The sequence below is a fragment of the Misgurnus anguillicaudatus genome, chromosome 11, assembly GCF_027580225.2.
Source record: "Misgurnus anguillicaudatus chromosome 11, ASM2758022v2, whole genome shotgun sequence".
Classification (NCBI taxonomy): Eukaryota; Metazoa; Chordata; class Actinopteri; order Cypriniformes; family Cobitidae; genus Misgurnus; species Misgurnus anguillicaudatus.
In genome coordinates this window covers 21,388,351-21,412,233 of record NC_073347.2, presented here as the reverse complement: position 1 = coordinate 21,412,233, position 23,883 = coordinate 21,388,351, and the positions used below count along the sequence as shown (strand labels likewise).

Here is a 23,883-nt window from a genome sequence, read left to right as displayed (position 1 = left end):
CAAATAACAAGGTGATATGAGACACGGCAATTTTAACAGTATACATACTGGGAACTATATTCTCTGAAGACAAAGCACTGCTACATGGGTGGAGTGGATTTGCTCGAGTTCGGTCAGAGTTGTGCAAATCACTCCCCCCAGTAGCAGTGCTTCGTCTTCTGAGAATATAGTTCCCAGTATGTATACGGTTAAAAGATCGCTGTGTCTCATATCACCTTGTTATTTGTACACGGTGTGACTATACAAATCACAACACAGAAATAGGAAAATGTTCCCATTATTTTGTCACTTATTGGGAGCAGTTTGCTAGCTGGAGCCATTCACTTCCAGTCTTTGTGCTAAGCTAAGCTAGCAGGGGCTGTGTCAGACAGAGTTACAGCACGCACAGAGATGAGAAAGGTATGTATAGACTTATCTAACTCTGGGGGATACAGTGAATAAGCTTAATTCCCCAAATCTGGGCGTGTTCCTTTAATGACATATTATATTTGTACCACTGTAGTTGAGGTCAAGAAAAATATTTATGATGCTGTTATAAAACTATTTGACAGAGTATTATTAACACTTAATGACATTTTAATGACAAATTATATTTGTACCACTGTAGTTGAGGTCAAGAAAAATATTCAGCACTTAATTCCTCAATTTTAACACTTTTAATGACAAACTCAATTTGCATCACTGGTAAAGAGTGGTCAGTTATGTGGTCTGGGTAATGTCAAGTTGTCATGACAAGTTAAGATGTATTGGTTAATGTCAAGTTGTCATAACAAAGACATCGTCTTTAGTCTGACTAAGGTCTGTTGAGCATTTTACTGTATTATTATCGACAGTTTGTAATATGTTGTAAAGACATTCACAAATGCTGTAAATTTGATTGTGATTCTTTTCCCCTTTAATTTCACTCGGCTTTAGTGCTTGGCATTAAGGGAATAGCACTAAATAGTTTTAAATTCGTTTTTTCTTCGTTGTCAGAAAATAGTATGAAAAAAGAATACTATGGAAGTGAATGGGGTCCACGAATGGTTGGTTACAAACATTTCTCAAAATATCATCAGGGCAAAGAAATTTATACAAGTTTGTAACAACATTAGAGTGAGTAAATGATGACAGAATTTTCATTTTTGGGTGAAGTATCCCTTTAAGTTTGGCAATTTTTCTGCTATGTCATGTTTATGACAGATTTATGACAAGTTATGTATTGGTTTATGTCAAGCTGTCATAACAAAGACATCTCAAACAATGTCATCTTTGCATTAAAAATGACATATAATCTCCTTTATGTTTATAGCACGTGTCATGTCATGATTATGAAGGTGTCATGTCAGTCTTGTGTCGGATAAGCCCTGTCCTGAAAACTGCTCCATAGTCACTTTCGTTTTTTTAGGGCACTGTTGTGAACCTTTTGAAGTGTAAAAGCTCCACTCTATTTACTTATGCATGTTGTACTATGTTGTTCATTATTAGTTCATGTTAGTGCATACATTAACCCTAATCTTAACGTTAACAAATACAACCTTATTAGCATATTATTTTTACCATAAAATATTACTTCAGTTTAAATTTTGTTGATACTTTAACCGAAAACAAAATATATTTCAATTAATTTATCTCAGTGGAAATTACACATTATTACAGTCACATCCCTTTACAGTATCTCTCCTATACCCAGGAAGATGTTTAAGTGTGCTAACAAAAGCCTTGTGTTTCAAAAGCAACCCAGTGCTATCTCTGCCAATACTAGCCTGTGCACTGCCCGGTAGCATCGAACGATTATGTAAGACATTCGAAATTCATGCAGAGAGGATGTAGCCAGCTTGCTCTCTAACCAGAATCCTCGTTTATCTTCCTGTTGCCTTTAGGCGTAAGGTAGAAAGCACTTATTGCCATTGGGAAAGAGACAACACGAAGGTGTGCTGTTGTCAGGACCCCTGCTACGCTTTTACCTAATATATGCACTCATCCAGGAACGCACAGGCCAGCTCCTACCCCACGGGGTCAGATTTAACCCACCATTATCCTGTTTTAAAGAAATAGAAAAGATTCATGCAGAGAGGATGAGGCTGTCAAGTTGAAAGGTCTTAAAATGGTTTCTTAGAAATGATCCATGGGTAATTTCCACACGCTGGAAATGCTGAGAAAATGAGATCTCATTACAGCTCTAGTGGAATAAAATCCAATTAGTGGAAAATATGCTTGACACTCTTTTCTTCGATACTCTGTTGACCTTTGACAGTGTCAAGGAAAGGTACTAGTGGCTAGTGTTTGTGTCATGTGACCCTGCCTGTGAAGTCTCCTAATCTATGTGATTTGGAGCATCAATGTTTGATTTCACATTGATTTCAATCTTTGACATGGCCTTATTTGATCAATATTGAAGATATGAAGGTTATTTTCACAGAATGATATTTACATTAGGTAAAAAAAACTTTGGGTCATACATTACAGTATGACGTGACTACAGAGAGGTAACACAATTTCCCCACTGAGCATATATTTACACTTATAAACTTGATTATATACTTGATTTGAAGTGATTAACCTGATAAGGAACACTGTGCCGTACACGGTACACCCCTTCCCTTGCACGTGAGGCTGCATAAACGTCATTGTAACTTTGAAGCATTAAATCTTCAAAATATACGGTCATGCAGCACTTCGTTGAAAAGCTTAGACTTTAGGGATTCCATTAAGCACACACACAAAGCATAATATGATTTTTAGCAGTCATAAAACTGTAATCTAGTTGTTAGTTACCTGAACCGGGCGGCACGATTTAGGATATTTAGTTACCTTCAAAATCTTCCCTTTATCCACTTCTGTGAAATTGTCCAAAACTAATTGTTCATAATCCCCCAAAGTCCAAGGAAATGGAATATCCAAGCCTTTTAATCCAAAACGATTTGTTCATCTCACACTCTTGACGTTTCTGACTGAATTACGATATAAATACTGTATACAATTAGTTCACTAACGGACATTCGTTCGAATCTCACCTTTCATTCACGATTTATAATGAATATATTCGGATGTCAGGTTTATTGTGCAACGTCTGAGGAACAAATACGCCCCCTTGTGGAATTTCAGCCGTTCCATAAGGGGCTACAATGCTTTAGGGGTAAGCATTTTGTTAGTCCATGCATTACGTGGGACTTGAACCTATACTTGTTGTTGTTGTAGTGCTCCTCTACCAGTCAAACTACAGAAACATGAGCAATCTCAGTTTTCAGTAATAATTAAGATAAAGTGATTGATGTAAGTATTAAGACAGCAAGATGAATGCATGTGCTGACAGCAGATAATGAGGAAATGCAGATCCATCAGTGAAATGCTCAGACATGTCAGGGAGATAAAGCCAGAAGTTATGAAATATACCCTTACAGCTTGCAAGTGCATGATATATGATGACCTGCTTGTGGATTAAAGGTGCAGTGTGTAAACATTAGCAGCATCTAGCGGTGAGGTTGTGAATTACAACCAACAGCTTAGTCCACTGCTCAGCCCTTGCTTTTGAAACACATAGAGAAGCTACGGTAGCTGCAACCGGACAAACATGTAATTGTCGGAGACAACTTAGTAAAAAAAAATTGTCCGTTAAAGGAACAGTATGTAGGATTGTGGCCAAAACTGGTATTGCAATCACAAAACTTGTGGCTAAAACTGGTACTGCAATCACACAACTAGTGGGCAATACACAAAATGACAACACAAACATCAGTTGAGGGCTGCAACTCCACTTTTTAAATGACAATATCCTGGCCATACCCCTGTTGTCAGTGATATAAGTATTTGAAATGAAAATGATTTCTTAATGTCTAGTGACCAATCAGGGCCATTTTATGATTAATTGATATACATTTCTTACATACTGTTCCTTTAAGGGCTTCTGTAGAAAAATGGTGGCACAAAATGGCGACTTCCATGTAAGGGGACCCTCTTTGTATGTACATAAAAAGGTCTCGTTCTAAGGTAGTAAACACATAACGGTTCATTATGAAAGGTCATTATACACCCCTGATAAAATAGTTTGTATATTATTTTGCATTTCTGTCAAGAGATCCTTCTAAAAATTACACAATGCACCTTTAAACTCCTCCTGTTCTTGATGTTATCATGCATACAGTACCTTATTCAGTTTTTTGTACAGTGTTGTCTTGCTGGTTCATTGCGAATTGAATAGTTTTGCCCTTAATTCAGTTTTAATTACAATGTGACTTGCATGCTTTGCGTCCAGCTCAGTGCATTTGTCTTTAAGTCACATCACAATTATTTCTATACAGTAGGCCTTTTGCTTTGTACAATGCAAATACATTTAAAGCAGCTTTACAGAAAGCCATACAGTAGTTTCATAATGTCTACATAGACCATAGACTGTAAAAAAAAGATGGACGACGCCTGTTTGCTCTCTTCCATTGGTGAAAAGTGAAGCCGCCAGTTTCCCGATACGGCGCTGACATCTTGGCTCTTGAGTCTGCGCAGTAGAGTTTTCGGGACCAGTCCTGCGCAGTAGTGAGCAGGAAGTAAAGCCGCGAAATCAAGGCCTCGCCCACGCTCTCATATTACGCGATACCACTGTTTTAATATCATTAAATAACTAAATAAACACAAACTTATTTTAAAAACAAACATTTGAATTTACATCAGCGTGATAAAAACTACAGTAAATGACAGAAACCAGCTTCAGAAAAAAGATAATTGAAGTGTAATTAAATTTTTAGTTGGTCTCAAGTCCCATTGAATAACATGGGGAGGCGGGCTTTATGACCTATACTAAGACCAGTCACCGGGGGGCGATCGAGATGTTTTGGCTTCACTTTTCACTGGGCTTGTGCGGCATGCTTGACATAGACTTATAGATTTGCATCACAGTTACAAATACAAAAATAATGTAAGGTGATTAATGTTTCAAATAAGTATGATTTTAGCAATGTGAAAATTAAATTTTTGGATTGATCATGACAACGATTAAAGCTGCTCTAATGCTGTCCGGTTGTTAAAGGTGCAGTGTGTAAATTTGGTGAGGTTGCGAATTGCAACTAACGGCTCAGTACACTCGCTTTTGAAACGCATAGAGAAACTACGGTAGCCGCCACCGGAAAAACGTAATTGACGGAGACAACTTAGTAAAAAAGTTTGTCCGTTAAGGGCTTCTGTAGAAACATGGCGGCACAAAATGGCGACTTCCACGTAAGCAGTGCTTTAAGTGGGCCGGAACGCCCCGGTACTCAGTACCGCCACTTCTAAAAATAGCTCTTGAGCGTACCACCACCTCTACGTGCGCCCAGAACGTGCTTTTAGCGTACCGGAACGCTCATCTGTTTAAAAATCAGAGGTTTAATTTAATCATTTGGCTGCGCTGCCGCTTTTCAGAGCGCCCTTAATGTACGCTTCCTAATTCGTTCCACCGAGAGCAGAGACTACATTACCCATACACCCTTGCGTTTACAAGTTAAAAGCGCATGCGTCCTTCAGTCAGTGTCAACGTGCTCTGGAGAGGTGTGTGTTTGTGTCTGAAACGCGCAACCATAGCTGCTCGGTTAAAATGAAAATACAATGAACACGTAATATGCCCTCCTTGTTTTAGACTCTGAGTAGTAAAAGAACAAGGTCAGAATCAGAGGACTCGCTGACATCCCACCAAGCCAGAATGATAGCTGCGGGTCAGACGCAAGCCTTGTAGGTACGTGATAATCTCCGCTGTCGCGGCTTTCAGTTTGGTTCCCCTCGACGCAACTTCGGATTTCCTCAGGCGATGTGCAGAAAACATTCTTGAAATTGTAATACATTTAGTTTAATTGCTAAACTAAAAGTAAACGAAATTTCAATGAATTTGAACGACGTGCACAGTAGTTTTACCACCCGCAAAATGGAAAACAATGGGACAAAATAAATGACTTTAGAGTTTCAAATGGCCAGTATTTTGTTATTCTTGACCCCATAGACATGGTCTTGGTGTCATTTTAAAGTTTTTTTTCAAGCTTTTTCTATCTGAACCACTAGTTTTAGCATTTAACCATGCTGAAAATTTTACTCACATATCTACCTTTTGCACATTTAAAAAAATCTTCTTTAGTACCCATTAAGATGTTCTTAAGATTATCTAAGTGTACATCTCTGTGCTATTTTAAGACACCATGAATATGAACTAAAATGCACTTTTAACAGACTCTGTATTTAGTTAACACTTTAAACAACTTTCATACAAAGATGGGTTCAAGTACAAGTGATACCTAAATACATTTTTTCTAATGGTATTTTTTCAAAATCCTTTTGCACATTTTATTTATGTTCAGTAGCTATTTCTAGCTCAAGCAAATCCACAAATTTATAAAAGGATTAATTATTTTTTACAAGGTCGTCTGTTGACTGCTAAATATAAAACCCCTTCAACATAGGAGTCGAGTCAGCAAAAAAAAAAAAAAAAAATAGAGTACCGGCACCTCTTTTGGGCCACTTAAAGCACTGCACGTAAGGGGACCCTCCGTGTATGTAGATAAAAATTTCTCATTCTAAGGTTATAAAAACATAACGGTTCACTATAAAAAGGTCTTTATACACCCCTGATAATATAGTTTTGTATATTATTTTGCATTTCTGTCAAGAGATCCTTCTACAAATTACACACTCCACCTTTAAGTCCGAGTCCATGTGCTGCTTCCGGGTCCAACCCCTCACAGATGTCATAGAGAAATAACAAAAAATCACTGTTATAATACACTTGTACTCGTAATAAATACTACCAAAAACACCCAATTCAAATTTTTATCTCCATAACAAAATCCGAGATACCAGACATGGATTTATGGACGTGGATTTTTTATGAATTATTAATATATTGCTGTCTTTGAATTTAGGAGCCTGAGAATGCAGTTTACACGTGAGTTTATAAAATTTTTGCTTAAATGTGTGCTATGAATAAATATGGCTTTTTAAATGTGGTGGCTTGGAGCTGGAAACGGTATTCCTTACGTCATGACTTAACAAGCGGATAACGTGAGCCTGGAGACTGCATGAGTTTATAAAATTTTAACTTAAATGTGTGATATGAATAAGTAGAGCTCATAATTGGCTGTTTAAATAATATCCTCTATTGAAATGAGTAGAGGTTTTGGCCCGGAAACAGTATTCCTTAAGTCATCACTTAACAACCGAACATTTCTTTCACACAGCGTAGCAGAGATTTTAAACATGCACAAACAGCTACGCCTTTCCACCATCAGCTGGACCAGCACCAAACTAACCAGCCTGGATCTTAAAGACCTAAGCTGGTCCATTCAGCAGTATGCTAATATAGGCATCTGCTGTTTTAGTCTCTGGGTTTGTTAATAATAAATGAATTGTGGAAATCAATTCATTTTCTAGTATCTGGTTGCTGACAGTCCTCAGGAAACACTTTACTGTTAATAAAGGAGACAGACCTTTCCGTCTTCTCATCATTACTCACAAGTCATTTTGCAGCAAAATGCATTATTTTTAATAAATCATCCACTGTCAGTTTGGGTATTGTTTGTTTTCACATTAATCTACCATGTGTCTGTTTTTTTGTGGGAATGTTTATATTTTTTGCTGACTTGTTTTGTGGAACGCGAAAAGTAAGAGTTAGATTGAGAGAGAGAAATATAGAGAGGAGGACAGTAAGAGAGGCAAAACTCTTTTTCATGGTGAAAGCGCTGCACTTTTACACTTGGCTCTTATCACCGGGTCACATTTCTAAGCATAGGCAGAAAAAGGCTGTAGGACACCCGCATATCAGCTTTAAAAGCAGCATGCTGCCTACTGTGACAATAGTAATTAGAGAAAAGACTAAAGTTTGTGCTAAATAAAGACCACAACTTGACGTTGAACTGCTGAACCACTGATCAAACTGACAAAAACAACTTTGACCTATGGATCAATATGGCCACCACAGTATCAAGGGCCACCACAAAACAATAGATATAAACTTTTACCGTGGGTTCACACCAGACGCGAGTTCAATGATTTGCGCAAGTAGATTACATGCAAGGTCGATGCAAAGACGCGATCAGATGCGTCCTCGCGTGGGGTGATGCAAATGAAGCGATATGGGCTGCGCGCTTATCGTGAAAACACGCGCTATTCGCCTTTAATATAATAAACAGACGTTAAAATGTCCTTGATAGTTAATTCTTAGGGCAAATATTGCACCTTAAAATGCTACCTACACACCAAAAGCGGGGCATTGCGTCAAGTTTAAACATTACCTTTAAAGGAATAGTCAATTTTCTTAAAAGAAAATAAAATCCAGATAATTTACTCACCACCATGTCATCCAAAATGTTGATGTCTTTCTTTGTTCAGTCGAGAAGAAATTATGTTTTTTGAGGAAAACATTGCAGGATTTTTCTCATTTTAATGGACTTTAATAGACACCAATAATTAACACTTAACTCAACACGTATTTCAAAGGACTATAAACAATCCCAAACGAGGCATAAGTGTCTTATCTAGCAAAACGATTGTCATTTTTAACAAGAAAAATAACAAATATACACTTTTAAAGCACAACTTCTCGTCTAGATCTGGTCGTGATGCGCCAGGTGACCCCACGCAATACGTCATGACGTCAAGAGGTCACAGAAGACGAACGCGAAACTCCACCCCAGTGTTTACAAGTGTGTTGAAAGAGGACCGTTCCTACGTTGTTGTATGTCAACTGATACTAATGAATGTCTTTGTGTCAGTTTATTGTTTACAATGGTCCGCAAATTTGCGTTTTATATATGTAACATGTGACCTCCCTACGTCACTACGCATTTACGCTGGACCGGACCTAGACGAAAAGTTTTGGTTTAAAAGAGCATATTTTTATTTTTATTGTCAAAAATGACAACCGTTTCGCTAGATAAGATCCTTATGCCTCGTTTGGGATTGTTTATAGTCCTTTGAAACTCCGTTGAAAAAAAATGTTACGTGTTGAGTTAAGTGTTGTTGGTGTCTATCAAAGTCCATCAAAATGAGAAAAATCCTGCAATGCTCCCCTAAAAAAAACACGATTTCTTCTCGACTGAACAAAGAAAGACACCAACACCCTGGATGACATGGTGGTGAGTAAATTATCTGGATTTTTCTTTTAAGAAAATTGAATATTCCTTTAAGTGTGTACTAGTACATGTTAACGATATGCATAAGGCACATACCCCAAAGTAAACTATGACACGATTTATCATCTCCAACATAAATCTCTTTTCTTGGACTACAACAAAAACATGAATAGGCAACATTTTACTTCCTGGGATTGGTGATGTAGACAAGACAGACATTATCATAATTCATCCTGCTTTGTCTCACAGCCTGCAAGTTAACTCCTGTTAGCATTGCATTGTGACCGAATCTTTCAAACATGGTAAGGAGTGTCACATTTCTATTCAGGCAATCACAACGTACAGATTAGCTGGCCAATCAGGGACACAGAGCTTTTCAAATCTGTGCTTTTCAAGAAGATAGTAAAATCTAAAACTATGAAAATGTACGGTATGTGGAAAATAATGTGTTTTTTAACCATAAACCACGTGAACCACATTGTATTCACAAGTAACGTTGTTTTTTAAGCAATGAAATAGGTGCTCATTAAACATTGAGTCATATTGCACCACCATCCTACTGTGCATTGTGTGTATGTGTATAAATCATTTTTTTTTTTTTTTAAATAAATTTTCCCTACTTTCTTTTAGCAAACAGCATTGTTTAAAGGCTACACTTTGTTTCCAATCTTTAGAAAACCCACTCAGATAGTCATCTGTGGACTGCCATTTACACACACGCACGCACACACGCACACACACATCCATGCAGTTAATAGTAAAAAAGCAATAATACATGGATTAGGCTATTTAGCACAGACACTCACAGTTCAGATGCATAGTGCAAAGCCCTGTTGAGGAGAAAATCTCTCACTCCCCATCCTCACACACACGTAACAAACAAGGTTTCAGTCAGACAGTGAAATTGTGAAACAGAGACAGGTTATTGGTAAGTTCATTAGAATTAATGAAATTGATATGCAGATGAGTGAGGTAATACTTAGGGAGGAACCTTAAATCGAGCAGCGCTCTGTGTAGGAGAAGGGCAGTGTACTGTCAGCTAACTGTGGGTATTTATGGACTCCCTTCAGCATAAACAGCACTACTGCACTCTTTATAAATCACTCGAATGCATGACCCAACATACATTTTGGAATTCATAATGTGCTGCCAGAGTTTGGAGAAACAGCCACACCAAATGACCTTTTTTTCAATTTATACTCATAAATATTTCATACGAAGGAATTACAATCTTCAAATCCACAGGAGTAGATGGATGGATGAAGATATACATACAAAACAGCCCTGTGTGAAAAATATAGAAGGGAAATACGGTCTGAGCTACAAACTACACTGCTTTAATATTTTTTCTGCTCGTTCCAATCTCCTGTTGTAGTGACATTTGAAGAATAACTAATTTGTTGGAGGCTGGAGAACCAGGGTGTTTGTGGTTATTTATAGGGCTGACAGACATGTGTGTAAAAGGTCCACCTCATGCAAACGTCATTGCTAGACCATGGTGTTAGTCATACAGCTTCAGTCTGTGGCAACCTTGGGATCCTTCAGTTTATAATAGGCATGTCCGAACATCCAGTGTGACAACACGAGCTGATTCACACTATGACTTATCTCCTCTCCGCCCTATACTGTATCTCAATGCACTTTCTGCTTTACAGAAGTTAAAAAAGTGAAATCATAAATCAGGACCCCTTTAACACTGATACACAGAAGAACCATTTTTTTTAAAGCACCCTTTATCCCATCATGTTTTAAAGGATTAGTCCATTTTATTAAAAGAAAAATCCAGATTGTTTACTCACCACCATGTCATCCAAAATGTTGATGTCTTTCTTTGTTCAGTCCAGAAGAAATTATGTTTTTTTGGGGAAAGCATTGCAGGATTTTTCTCGTTTTGATGGACTTTAATGGAGCCCAACATTTGGTACTTGACTCGACACTTGGCGGTTTTTTTCAACGGAGTTTCAAAGGACTATAAACAATCCCAAACGAGGCATAAGTGTCTTATCTAGCAAAACGATTGTCACTTTTAACAAGGAAAATATCAAATATACACTTTTAAAGCACAACTTCTCGTCCAGATCCGGTCGTGATGCGCCAGCGTGACCCCACGCAATACGTCAAGAGGTCACAGAGGACGACCGCGAAACTCCGCCCCAGTGTTTACAAGTGTGTTGAAAGAGGACCGTTCCGACGTTGTTGTATGTCAAATGATACAAATTAATGTCTTTGTGTCAGTTTATTGTTTACAATGGTCCGCAAATGTGCGTTTTATATATGTAACACGTGACCTCCGTACGTCACTACGCATTTACGTTAGGTCGCGCTGGACCGGACCTAGACGAAAAGTTGTGGTTTAATAGTGCATATTTGTTATTTTTATTTTCAAAAATGACAATCGTTTTGCTAGATAAGACCCTTATGCCTTGTTTGGGATTGTTTATAGTCCTTTGAAACTCAGTTGAAAAAACCTGTTAAGTGTTGAGTTAAGTATTAAATGTTGGGCTCTATTAAAGTCCATCAAAACGAGAAAAATCCTGCAATGTTCTCCCCAAAAAACATAATTTCTTCTCGACTGAACAAAGAAAGACATTAACATTTTGGATGACATGGTGGTAAGTAAATTATCTGGATTTATCTTTTAAGAAAATGGAATATATCTTCAATAGTCTTAAGAATATTTCATGGTTTTAAGAATCTTTTTTACAAAAAGGTGGATGTTACAGTTTATTCATGGGACCATAAAAAAGCAATTAAAGAAGCTGCATAGTTGCAAGTTAGCAGGTCTTTGTATGTACAGTATGCGGTGTGAGGAAATCCAACTTAAGCCGTTTTGGGAGCAGACAGGTCATTAATGGAAACTCTGAATCACTGCTGTGATTTGGGATCAACACTTGTATTTTATGCAAATTAGTTTTAGAAGCTGGGTCAGTGGAGCAGCACATCCTCCATCAGTATGTGTAAGGGTATATTTATAATTCTGTTTTTATATATCGCCACACATATCCAAATACTATATACCCTTACTTTTAGATCAGACACTGAAACTAAACACAAGTAAGTATGTACAGTTCATGAATATTTAATAAAGGTAAGCACTGTTTGGTTTATGATTGTCTGTTTTCTGCTAACTCACTGTAATATTCCATCCATTCATCATTTCACTCTGTATACTGTATCATTGGTACACAGAGTGAAAAGCCCTGTGATATAATTTCCATACTATACCATCTCTCGCAATAACCATCTGTAAGGCAATATTAGGACTAAAATCAATCACAAAATTACTGTAGTGAGTGTACCTCTGAGTAACGATTCTCTTTAGGGAAGAAATATGTTTCCCACGCTTGTTAAGAAAATGTCTTTATGTGGTACAGAAACACACTGCAACATTTTCACAGTCATTATTGTATAATTCACCCAGAGGAAAGGTACATTGTATATCTCCACATTTTTTAAAAGTGCCATTTTAATCAACCAACCTGATATTGCTGATGGCTTCCCATTGTTTTATCCTCCCCAGTGATGATACTATATAGCAAAATTATAGGACATGGAGGAAATTGATGTTAGTTACACTGTAAACATTTTTGTTGTAGTTATGCAGCTGTTTCCCAGTAACTTACTGTATTGTATTTAAATTTATGTTATTTCCTATTACTTACAGTTTCTGTAAAAAAATTCAGTAGAAATTACAATGTTATTGCAGCTGGGTTGCCGGTAATTTACCGTAAATTTACATTTATGTTATTTACTGGCAAGAGTTTGTTCAAAGTTAAATAAATTTTAAATATTAACAAGTCTTTATCTTTACAGAATAAAACTATACAATAACAGCCTCATGCAAAGCATTCTGGGAACCAGAAATCATCTTCAACCTTTTTCTGTTTTTTGCTTCAGATTTTGTTTCCCAGAATGTTTTGCTTGATGCTGTTTTTTTAGTTTTACTCTGTAAAGACAAAGACTTGTAAATGTTTAATGTTCATTTAACTTTGAACGAAATGTTGCCAGGAAAAAACATAAATTTAAATCTACGGTAAGTTACCGGCAACCCAGCTGCAATTTCTACTAAATTTTTTTACAGTGTGGGTTGCCGGTAATTTACCGTAGATTAAAATTTATGTTATTTACTGGCAAGAGTTTGTTCAAAGTTAAATAAATTGCTAATATTAACAAGTCTTTATCTTTACAGAATAAAACTTTACAATAACAGCCTCATGCAAAGCATTCTGGGAACCAGAAATCATCATCAAACTTTTTCTGTTTTTGCTTCAGATTTTGTTTCCCAGAATGTTTTGCTTGATGCTGTTTTTTTAGTTTTACTCTGTAAAGACAAAGACTTGTAAATGTTTAATGTTCAATTAACTTTGAACGAAATGTTGCCAGTAAAAAACATACATTTAAATCTACGGTAAGTTACCGGCAACCCAGCTGCAATTTCTACGAATTTTTTTTACAGTGTGTGGTATGTGTGCATCTGTGTACCTGCACGTTACAAGAATAATTCACTTAAACATTTTATTGTAACTTTTTTTTCACACTTTCACATTGGTCATTGTATGAAATTCTTCTAATTTTAGTGTAGTGATATGAAGGTAAAAGTAATACCTAAACTATATAACTATACATTTAAACTAATTAGAATACAAGATTGACTCAGCATACTTTCTTCCTCTAATTTTTCTCTTTCTTTCTCTCTCTGTTGTATTCAGTCTGTACAGGGCTTCACTGTTGCCCTTCACAAGGTCAACTACTTGGACTCTCATTAAACAAACCTATCACCCATCTTTCTAACTTTCATATCATCTGCGTAAGTCTGCGCTGCTGTCTGGCTTTTAAGCTCAAAATTACAACAGAATAAAATTCCTTTGAGAAGCAAAATAACAAAGCATAACCACGAAGGCAAGACAAGACAATAACCAGTAAAACTTGCTGAAGTGTAAGACGTAAAATTTATAAAGCATCAGATAATTGCTTCTGGTTTTAAATGAAGGGCCGTTATATGAAGCCATCCCTGCTCCTACAGAATAGCCCAAACCTTTCAGTTTATTACAGTATATAAAGGCAGAGTAGGGAGCATCAGAAAAAATAATGATGACTCAATATGCATAAACAGCATGCTTTGAACCGGTCACTGGCCCTATGGCCTGTTTGTCAGTGGTTATAAAAGAGAGATGTTAAAACAGATGCAAAAAGAGACATGACTGTCTTTGAACGACAGAATAGTGCTGCTGCTCTGAGGACATCAAAGGACACAAGATAACCCACAGTCATCATTACCAAACATAGAAGTGCCTGTTTTCTAGAGATCACACAGCAATTTGAATGAGACAGCAGAGTAGGAAGAAGGGCCATATCTGAATTCAACAACAAAATCTCACAGTGCTCTCCTTATTATGTGTAATATCTTTATCAAAAATAAGCTCTTAACTCAATTAGTATATAAAGAGTTTGGTTCCAAAACGCAATAAATCCATTTTGACAAATTTCGGTAAAAACGCGTTTTCTATACCAAGAAAGTGACAAGATGAAAACCACTATTTTCTGTTACAAACTTTCACATAGCATCTTTAGGTTATAAAAACATAAAAAATTAAAATCCATAACTTGATTTTCAAAGATTTATTATAAAAACTGATTATTTTTTCCACAAAATGCAATAAATCCATGACAAGTTTTTATTCAAAATGCTATAAATCTATTGAATCAATCGCCTATATAAATGTGCATTCATCTTTGCCATGTTATATTCATTTAGTTGACTAGTTGTACACTAATTAAAAATATAAACATTAATGTCATTAATCAAAAACACTTACTTTGTAGATATTAATGACACGGTCATTGCTGCGGTTATACTTGACGTCGTCGCTTAACGTTTTTCACAGCGATCAGCTGTAAAATGTTTTGGTCCTGTCTGATTTTCGTTGACTTTGAGTAAAATTATGGAAAGTTTTTCATAAGATCCTCTGGGGTCAATGTGTTATCATGACAGAAACTTGATGCTGTCGGCCTGGGCAAACAAAAAGCACAGTCTCCGAGTGCCTCTTGCGTAAATTATTAGATGTTGATGGCTTACGTTTCTTTCCCTTCACAGAAAACCATCACAGGTTTATCAATGCTATTAAAGTATTATTTTGTTTTTGTTTGTTTGTTGAACACGAAGTACAAAGTAAATAAGGAAAACTAGATTCCGTGTACTCAACGGCCCACCATTGTTTGTTTACATTGCGTGAATGGTGCGCTGTAATCTGTGGAGTGGATTTATGGCATTCTGTAGAAAAGGAGGAGTGGTGTTTATTGCATTTTGGGAAAAAAGGGAGAAAAGATGACAGAATAACACGGCGAATATTGGATTTTGCGTAAAATTAAGAATTTACTTTTTAATACTGACCTGATATAATACTGATTCTGGCAGTAACTAATTTTTTTCAAAAATGGCGTTTATTGCGTTTTGGAACAAACTCTTCATATTCACCAGATGAGAACTATATGAAGCAGACTATAGCCTACTCATAAGGCTACAGCATCATGTAAAATAAAACCGTCAAAAGAAACAGTAAAAATGGTCCCTAGCTGTCAGTGGGACGGTACCCTTTCCAAAAGTACACCATTGCATCTAAGAGTTACCAAAAGGTACCAAATATATACATATATGTACAAAAATACGACATTTTTGGACCTTTATAAAGGGTACTGCTGTGCCAGTGACAGCTTGGCACCATTTTTTGACCATTTCTTCTGATAATGTATTTGGCTTCTGATTTAACTGGAATCTCTTCCTCAAGTCAAAACTGACTGTACAATAAGGACTAATCTAGTGATAATTTATGCGCACAGAAACAAACCTACAGCCTGCTATTTCTTTTGCTTTCTTAAAGCAAAACACAAATGTAGTTTTTATGTTCATTTCTTATAGATGGTTCATGCATTTTCTGTTTACATCTTACCCATGCAGAAACAAAAGTCACAAAAAAAACTAAATGGAAAGTTTGAACTCCATAGACTTATTTTGGTTCCTGAGGTCTATAGCACCAAGTCACTGGTCTTAATATAGATTAAGTAATATGCACCGTAAAACATTTATTTTTGTGTAGCACCAGTATTTGTACATGTGGCAGCTGGTTTGTTTGTGAGTGTAGAATGTATTTAGTAATCATTTGAAGTTGCAGAGGGCAGGGGCAGGTTGAACTCAGATGTGTTTTATTTCAGATATTGACAAATGTAACACGTACAGAGCCGGGTCAGAGGTTTAAGCACCTTCATTCATCTCCGTTAGCTGCTTCACTGTTCTCTTCCTCACCAGTGCACTATTATAATGATATTACCTTACCCTGATGGAGCTCAGCAAACCGTTAGGCTTTAAATAGATCAGGTATTTTCACCAAATGAGAGATTTTGTCCGGTGGTACACTGTTTATGTGAAGACAGACTTATATGGAAACATAATTACAATAAAGTAAAATAATAATCTTTTTTTAATCACAAACACCTTCTTATTTTGGCCATTTGCCATTCATAATGTTTTAAAAGTGGACTGTACTTAAAATAGCCCTTCTTTATTTTCAAGGTATGCAACATTTTATTGAATAGAAGTTGTATTTTTGAAACAATTACTGCTTGATTTGGTTATAGATATTGATACTGTAGGACTTGCAAAGTGAAATACCGCTCATGGATATGGCAAAACAATAAGAAAAAACTCACAGTATGAAACAATATGAAAGTGGGTGTGCATAGCAGAGAGAAACGCTGCTATTTTTCAAAAGAACATTGGAATAAAGGCAGAACACCCCATCTGCTTTTAATTTTTCTCGTGTTCAGATGTTATGCCGCCCATTTATTCAGTTCATCACAATTCATTGTGATGTCAAAACATTCCTTTAGTTTCAAATGGCAAAGCTGCTCAAGGACAGATGCAAGGACATATTTAGCACGTCTGTTTGCATGCTCTGTAAGACTGGGTCTTTTCATACAAAACACACACCATTGTAGCACATGAGATGTGAAAGTCCCCAGAGTACATATGTGAAAATTTTGCTCAAAATATCGTATAGATTATTTATTATAGCATGTTAAAATTGCCACTTTGTAGGTGTGAGCAAAAATGTGCCGTTTGGGGTGTCCTTTTAAAGGGACACTCCACTTTTTTTGAACATAGGCTCATTTTCCAGCTACCCTAGAGTGAAACATTTGTTTTTTACCGTTTTGAAATCCATTCAGCCTATCTCTGGGTCTGGCGCTAGCACTTTTAGCATAGCTTAGCATAATCCATTGAATCTGATTAGACCATTAGCATCGCTATTTTTCCTATTTAAAACTTGACTCTTCTGTACTATTTTCGGACACTTGGTTATTTTTGAGCGCGATGCTAATGGTCTAATCAGATTCAATGGATTATGCTAAGCTATGCTGAAAGACCCAGAGACCGGCTGAATGGATTCCAAAACGGTAAAAATCAAATGTTTAACTCCAGAAGAGTTGGAAAATTAGCATATTTTCAAAAAATGTAGAGTGTCCCTTTAAATGCAAATGAGTTGATCTCTGCACTAAATGGCATTGGCGTGGTTGGATAGTGCAGATTAAGAGGCGGTATTATCACCTTCTGACATCACAAGGGGAGCCAAATTTCAATTACCTATTTTTTTACATGCTTGCAGAGATTGGATCACCAAAACTAATTTAGTGGGTTGATATTTTTCACATTTTCTAGGTTGATAGAAGCACTGGGGACCCAACTATAGCACTTAAACATGAAAAAAGTCAGATATTCATGATATGTCCCCTTTAAGATACAGGTCAGGGTATGCAAAATAGGTTCTTTGGTCGTGTCTGAGATAGCTTGAAGAGGTTGTGCGTGCCGTTATCTCCCTGTACACTAGTCTCCCGGGCTTGAGTGAAGTATTACTGTAATAAGCCTTAAGCGAAGTAAATCAATACAGAAACAAATTGCTTTTCGCTTTGGCTCAGAAATAGCTCTTAACCTATTTCTTTGTGCATGTAAATATAGAGTTCAGATAGGATGTTTCAGATATGTCTGTGTGTGAATGTGCACTTGAGAGAAAGAGAGAGTCCTGCCACATTTGAGAGGGTGCAGGAGTGACACTTGATTCAGACAGAAGGTACTTATCATCAGCAGACACTGAGGGTCACACCTCCTGCTGGTGCAATCACACTGTACGCAACAAGCTTTTCTCTCTTTCTCTCAATCCATTTCTATCTTTTTCTTCTCTCTCGCTCTTCCTTTGTGTGTACACGTGTGCTTGTAAAAAGCAGTGTATGGGGGTAAAAAAAATGAGAGTAAATGTTACACCCTTATTTTACCTTTTAATTTTAACATTATACTCCATTCCAAAAGCACCTGTATTGATGGTGAGATATGTATACATTTGTGACCCAGCGTGTACACAGTCATTTTTTGTGATTTACTGTTTTCTGCATAAAATCACTCTACATAATGTAAAGAACATTCTGTGCAAATATAATCCTGATAACTTTAATATTGACTGAGAAGGGACATGTCAAAGATTGAAATTAAGTCGTGATCATGGGAAAACAACTTTTGTTATGTTGAGATTAATAAAAAAATTAAGCAAGCAGAAATAATAATATTACTTATTACTCTCTGTTTCCAAAGTTTGCCACATCCAAAGCAATGCATTTCCTCTTGTACAATGTCCTAGCAATGCCTATTCAAGCAAACAAGGAAACAACGCATACATTTGAAAACTGTAGGTTGTCTTACACAATTTACAATGAACAGGCAGTAACCCAGCAAGCAATTTTGGCTAAAACAAGCGTAAATTTGGGCTGTCAGTGAAAGTCTAATAGACGTCTACCATAGCCCAAGAATAGACGATACATATACGTTTAAAACAAATGAAAGCAAACACCTGAACACCTGTTGACTTTGCTTACATGTTTGAATATCATACATCTTCATGCTATTTGGCAAAAATGGCATGTAACCAAATTCAAGGTTATTTAGGGTAGAAGTGGGTTACTCATAGGCGGACAAAATTGGTAGTTAGCCGTCATTTCAATGTCTTTCTTGGTTTTTGCTTGCTGCATGGGAATACGCTGCTCTGTACTGTAAATAACTGAATAATAATCATAATCTCTGCTTTGTGAAACACTGCAATGCTTTTTTATTGGCATCCATATTTGTTAAATAAGCTGTTATTTTATTATTAACGTCAATATTAAATGTATTGCATTCTCTCCTTTGCAGCTCTGATATCGGCTGGCTGTTGCACCGGCTCCTGCAGAAGTGTCAAGCTTTGGGACAGGTGAAGCTTAAACTCATATTATATGAATAAATAAAGGAAGTTTTATTTATGTGTCATACGTAAAATTACGCTCAGCCCTCATGGGCTTACAAGACACCAGCATATACAAAAATAAAAAAGAATTAATATACAACATAAAAATGCAGAATAGAAACATAATAAAGATAGTAATAGTACCTGTATTCAGGTTCCAGTATATATATAATCATACATCCCTGTATTCTCATTTAATAGTCCAATGCAGATCAAAATTAAACATGCTAGCTTGTCTTCTTTTCCAAGCATTTGAAACAAAATTTGCAAACTTAAATACGTCATCATAATTAAACAAACACAGTCATTTTTGATCATCATCATACCAAAATATTTCAGAAATTTGTCGTGTAACTTCCAGAAACAAAGATTCTCTAAGGTCATCATAATGTGTACAATACAAAAGAAAATTAGATTTACTTTCCACTTCACCAAGAACTCACACAATCTGTTTTCCTCTGGAATATTTTTGAATCGACCAACCTTAATGGCTAGAGGCAAAATCCCACATCTCAACTGTGCACCCAATGATCTCTGGCTTCTAGATAAATGAGATATAACATATAATTTTGAGCTAAATTCAGTTTGATATGCATATATGTTCTTAATCTTGGCTTTAACATAACATTTTCCAACTATTTTTCTTCAAATTTCAATAATAGCTTTCAGCAAATTGACATTACACCTTAAATTATTTCTATAAATATACCCCATATCCACCTCCTCAAAAATAGAGAAATAGAAAAAATAGAAAATAGAAAAAATATGCTAAATATCTCGTTTATCCAAGGGGACCCATGAGCTTTAGTCAGTGCTCAAATTGAATCAAGTCTTATTGGGGGTCCCCACCATGACATAGCAGCAAACCAAAAATGGCAACCCATTACTAACACCTTAAACACAAATGTATGATTTATGTAATAATTCCCAAAATATTTTTGTATGAATTCTGGAAACTAATTTTTTAATCATTTCAAAATCTAAAGTTTGATAGGACGTTAATGTATTAGACCTATAAGTGGTGTTTAAGTTGAGTGCAGGATAGCATACATTAGGTGGGGCAAGTTGCTTTCTTTATTAGTCACGACAGTAAATTCACACAAAATTTTTTACTGTAAACAATTCATTCCAAAAATGTACTACATCCAAACGGGTTTGTCAGCATTTTTTTACTAAAATAAAAATATCTGTGGGACCTCCCCAAGTATAATTTTGACTTCTTATAGGGGGTCCCTAAGGCCTTATGGGGTGTCCCGGATCCCCCCAGCCCAACCCTCAATTTGAGCACTGGCTTTACTCCACCTAAATACTTTCTTATTTATTCTATCCTCTTCCATTTTAATTAATGGTAGCATTTCACACTTTCTCTGTATGGCTCCAGGTAGCCAGCCCATGTCTTTTTGAATTGCTAGAATTAGTGCACAAATTTGTGGACCCCCAAAATATATCTGCTGTGTTAAATGAAGTGATTATTATGGTGAAAAGATGAATAATTCACACAGGGATGACTAACATAGAGCTTGGAAAGCTACATTTTTAAAGTATGGTAGTTTCCCTAGCACTAGTGTGCTGATATAGTAGGAGTGGTTTAATGTATTATTTAAGTATGTGGGAGTTTTATTGTCTGTGAGAAGGTTTGTGGGGTTAACTGGCATTGCACTTCATTTAGAAGAATCGAGGAGAAAATTAAATATTTAATGGTGAAGCTAATGAAAGAATAATTTAACCTGCTGGGAGATTTGCTCTCTTTATTTTGCTTAGTATGCACCTGATTTTACACAAATAAACATGCATGAATACACAAACAATATATGCTCCTCTATAAGCTTTCTCTAATAGCTTGAATCTGAAGGTTTAGTGCAAAACCTGTTCACAAAGTTGTGTTACTATTCATATTTTATACCAAAGGTCATAGTACAGGAAGACGTTTCATCCATCCTAATCACTTGTTCATTTAATTCCAGTTTTGATGCCTCTTGACCATTGCCTTGACTGGATCCAGTGGTGGGAACCAGGTCATGAGAGATGATCATTGTGATTTCATATCACATGCACAGACAAAAAGTTGGAAAAGGAAAACTGCAGTAGCCGGCATTACCCACCCATCGTGACGGTTTCTGGTCTTCTGATACAACTTACAGCCCTGCACAACAAAAGAAGGAGATCAAACAGCTGAAAATAAGATTGCCAAAAGGATTTCTCTAATCGATATAAAGATCGCTCTTTTGCCAACAAAATAGACCTACCTCCTTCATACGAAAACAGATGAAACGGTACTGAGAGGCTAGTGCCCATTTTGTTTACAGTTGCCACAAAAACACAAACAATCAAATGACACTTTTGCACATACAGGCAAAGATTTATTATCAGATTGGTCTCATGCACCTTAGGCTTTGTTCAGACAGGCAGAAAAAATCTGATACTCTGACATATATCTGTTTAGATTTGTGTAGTTTGTTCAGCAAAAAAGCACAGAAAATCATATATTCCAAAACGCATCCATAGGAGGTCTATAAACCATTTAAAATGATTTTTTTCAGCTTGACAGTTAGATATCAAGTAGTGTTTCATCATTTAAGACACGGTCGCCTAGACAAGTTTTCTGTCCTCTTTTTACCACAGCTGCTCTTGTTGCACAAGAAAGTCCCTTTGGCATCGTGCTGACGCTAATATCATTTCCATAGCAACCGATGTAGAAGATCGCATTTGAAACCCAAGTGGGATTTACTGTATATGCTGTGTGAACAAAGCCTAAGAAAGACAGCATTTCTTAAGCTAAACTGACTGTCAGTAGCAAGTTCAATTGGAAATTTTGAATTTTACAATTTTAAACGATTATGAAAATGATATCAGTCACTGCCTGACTTTCATTGTGTGATGACCTTTTATGTACTGCGTTGACTTATGGCCATGTGTAGAGTATGGTGACGTTCAAGATGTCTATACTGAGAAATCGGAGCAGAAAGGTCCCCCAAAGTCCCCACTGTCTCTGAATGTCCTATAATCTTTCTGTAGACGCAGTGTTGTGTTGTGTGAAAGAAGCACATAGAAATCCGCTGCTGCATCCAAGACTTGTGTAGCCAGACGCTGTAGGCTTCTCTTGTGTCGAGTCCTTCTGCGTCTGGTGTTTCTGCCCTCACTGCTGCCGAAATCAAGCGGCCCGATCACGAAGCTTAATATAAGCTCCACAAATCCTGATCATTTAAATGCTTTGTGAAATTGCCAAACCCCATTTCATCGTTCTCCATTAAAATGAGATTTCGGTCTCCATCTGTTTGTGGACCATGGACCAGCATAATTGAGAGGCAAAATCAGACTTGTGCATATCCCACTGTTCCTCTGGACAATTTGCAGCATCATGCCTCTCTTATTAGCAGGTATTTCACAGAACCTGACAGTGCAAACCATACAAACTTTTGTTCTCAGTATTTTTGCATTTAAGAGGTTTTGAGAGTTTTGCTCAGCCGCCATCACACACATCAAGTCTCTTGTATACCGTCAGTATTTAATACAGCAAATGCTACTTGATGAACTCATTAACCTGTGATCTTTTTTATTTTTGTTGACAGATTATAAAACAGAGCAGATATTAATATATAAAACCTTTATGTTTTTAAAAAGTAAAGAATAGTTTAAGGCTTAGTTTTTTATATATAACTATAATTATTATTTTTGACGTACTGGTATTATTGAATCTATAAATATTATACTAAGAGATGTCTGTAAAAAACAATAAAGTCTTCTTTATGTAAAACATCTGTTTGCTCTCTGCTTTGTTGTGTCCCTTTAGAAGGGGCATAGCAATTACACCCACCCCCACAAAATAGTGATATAAATAAAAACATATTAAGAGCACAGAAGCAAAAGCCGCTAAACGCTCCTTTGTCAAAAATAAGATAATGGGTCTCATTCACTAAGCATGCGTACACATGAATTTCTTTTTCTGAAATTCGGACGTTTTAACTACCAAATCATGAATCAACAAAAAACTTTCATTTCATAAAATTTCTTCTAAATGTTTGCAAAAACATAAGAACAACTTAAACCACACGTACGCAATAATCATGAACAAGGAAAAAGAACCCTATAAAATATATCTGTGTTATACATTCACCTAAAGGATTATTAGGAACACCTGTTCAATTTCTCATTAATGCAATTATCTAATCAACCAATCACACGGCAGTTGCCTCAATGCATTTAGGGGTGTGGTCCTGGTCAAGACAATCTCCTGAACTCCAAACTGAATGTCAGAATGGAAAAGAAAGGTCATTTAAGCAATTTGGAGCGTGGCATGGTGGTTGGTGCCAGACGGGCCGGTCTGAGTATTTTACAATCTGCTCAGTTACTGGGATTTTCACGCACAACCATTTTTAGGGTTTACAAAGAATGGTGTGAAAAGGGAAAAACATCCAGTATGTGGCAGTCCTGTGGGCGAAAATGCCTTGTTGATGTTAGAGGTCAGAGGAGAATGAGCCGACTGATTCAAGCTGATAGAAGAG

General features: G+C 36.5%; 1 protein-coding gene across 3 annotated transcripts in view; it reads left to right on the top strand.

Annotated features, from left to right (window-relative positions):
• ccdc85a (coiled-coil domain containing 85A) overlaps positions 1 to 23,377 on the top strand; it is a 34,331-nt gene extending 10,954 nt beyond the window's left edge. For all 3 annotated transcript variants that reach the window (XR_008635110.2, XM_055170221.2, XM_055170220.2), the window contains exons 3-4: positions 19,291 to 19,348; positions 21,346 to 23,377. Coding sequence is in view for 2 of the 3 variants with exons in the window: in XM_055170221.2 (XP_055026196.2) it covers positions 19,291 to 19,348; positions 21,346 to 21,361 (74 nt within the window). In the remaining variant the exon portion in view is untranslated. The remainder of the gene's footprint in view (positions 1 to 19,290; positions 19,349 to 21,345) is intronic.
• Positions 23,378 to 23,883: the final 506 nt, after the last annotated feature.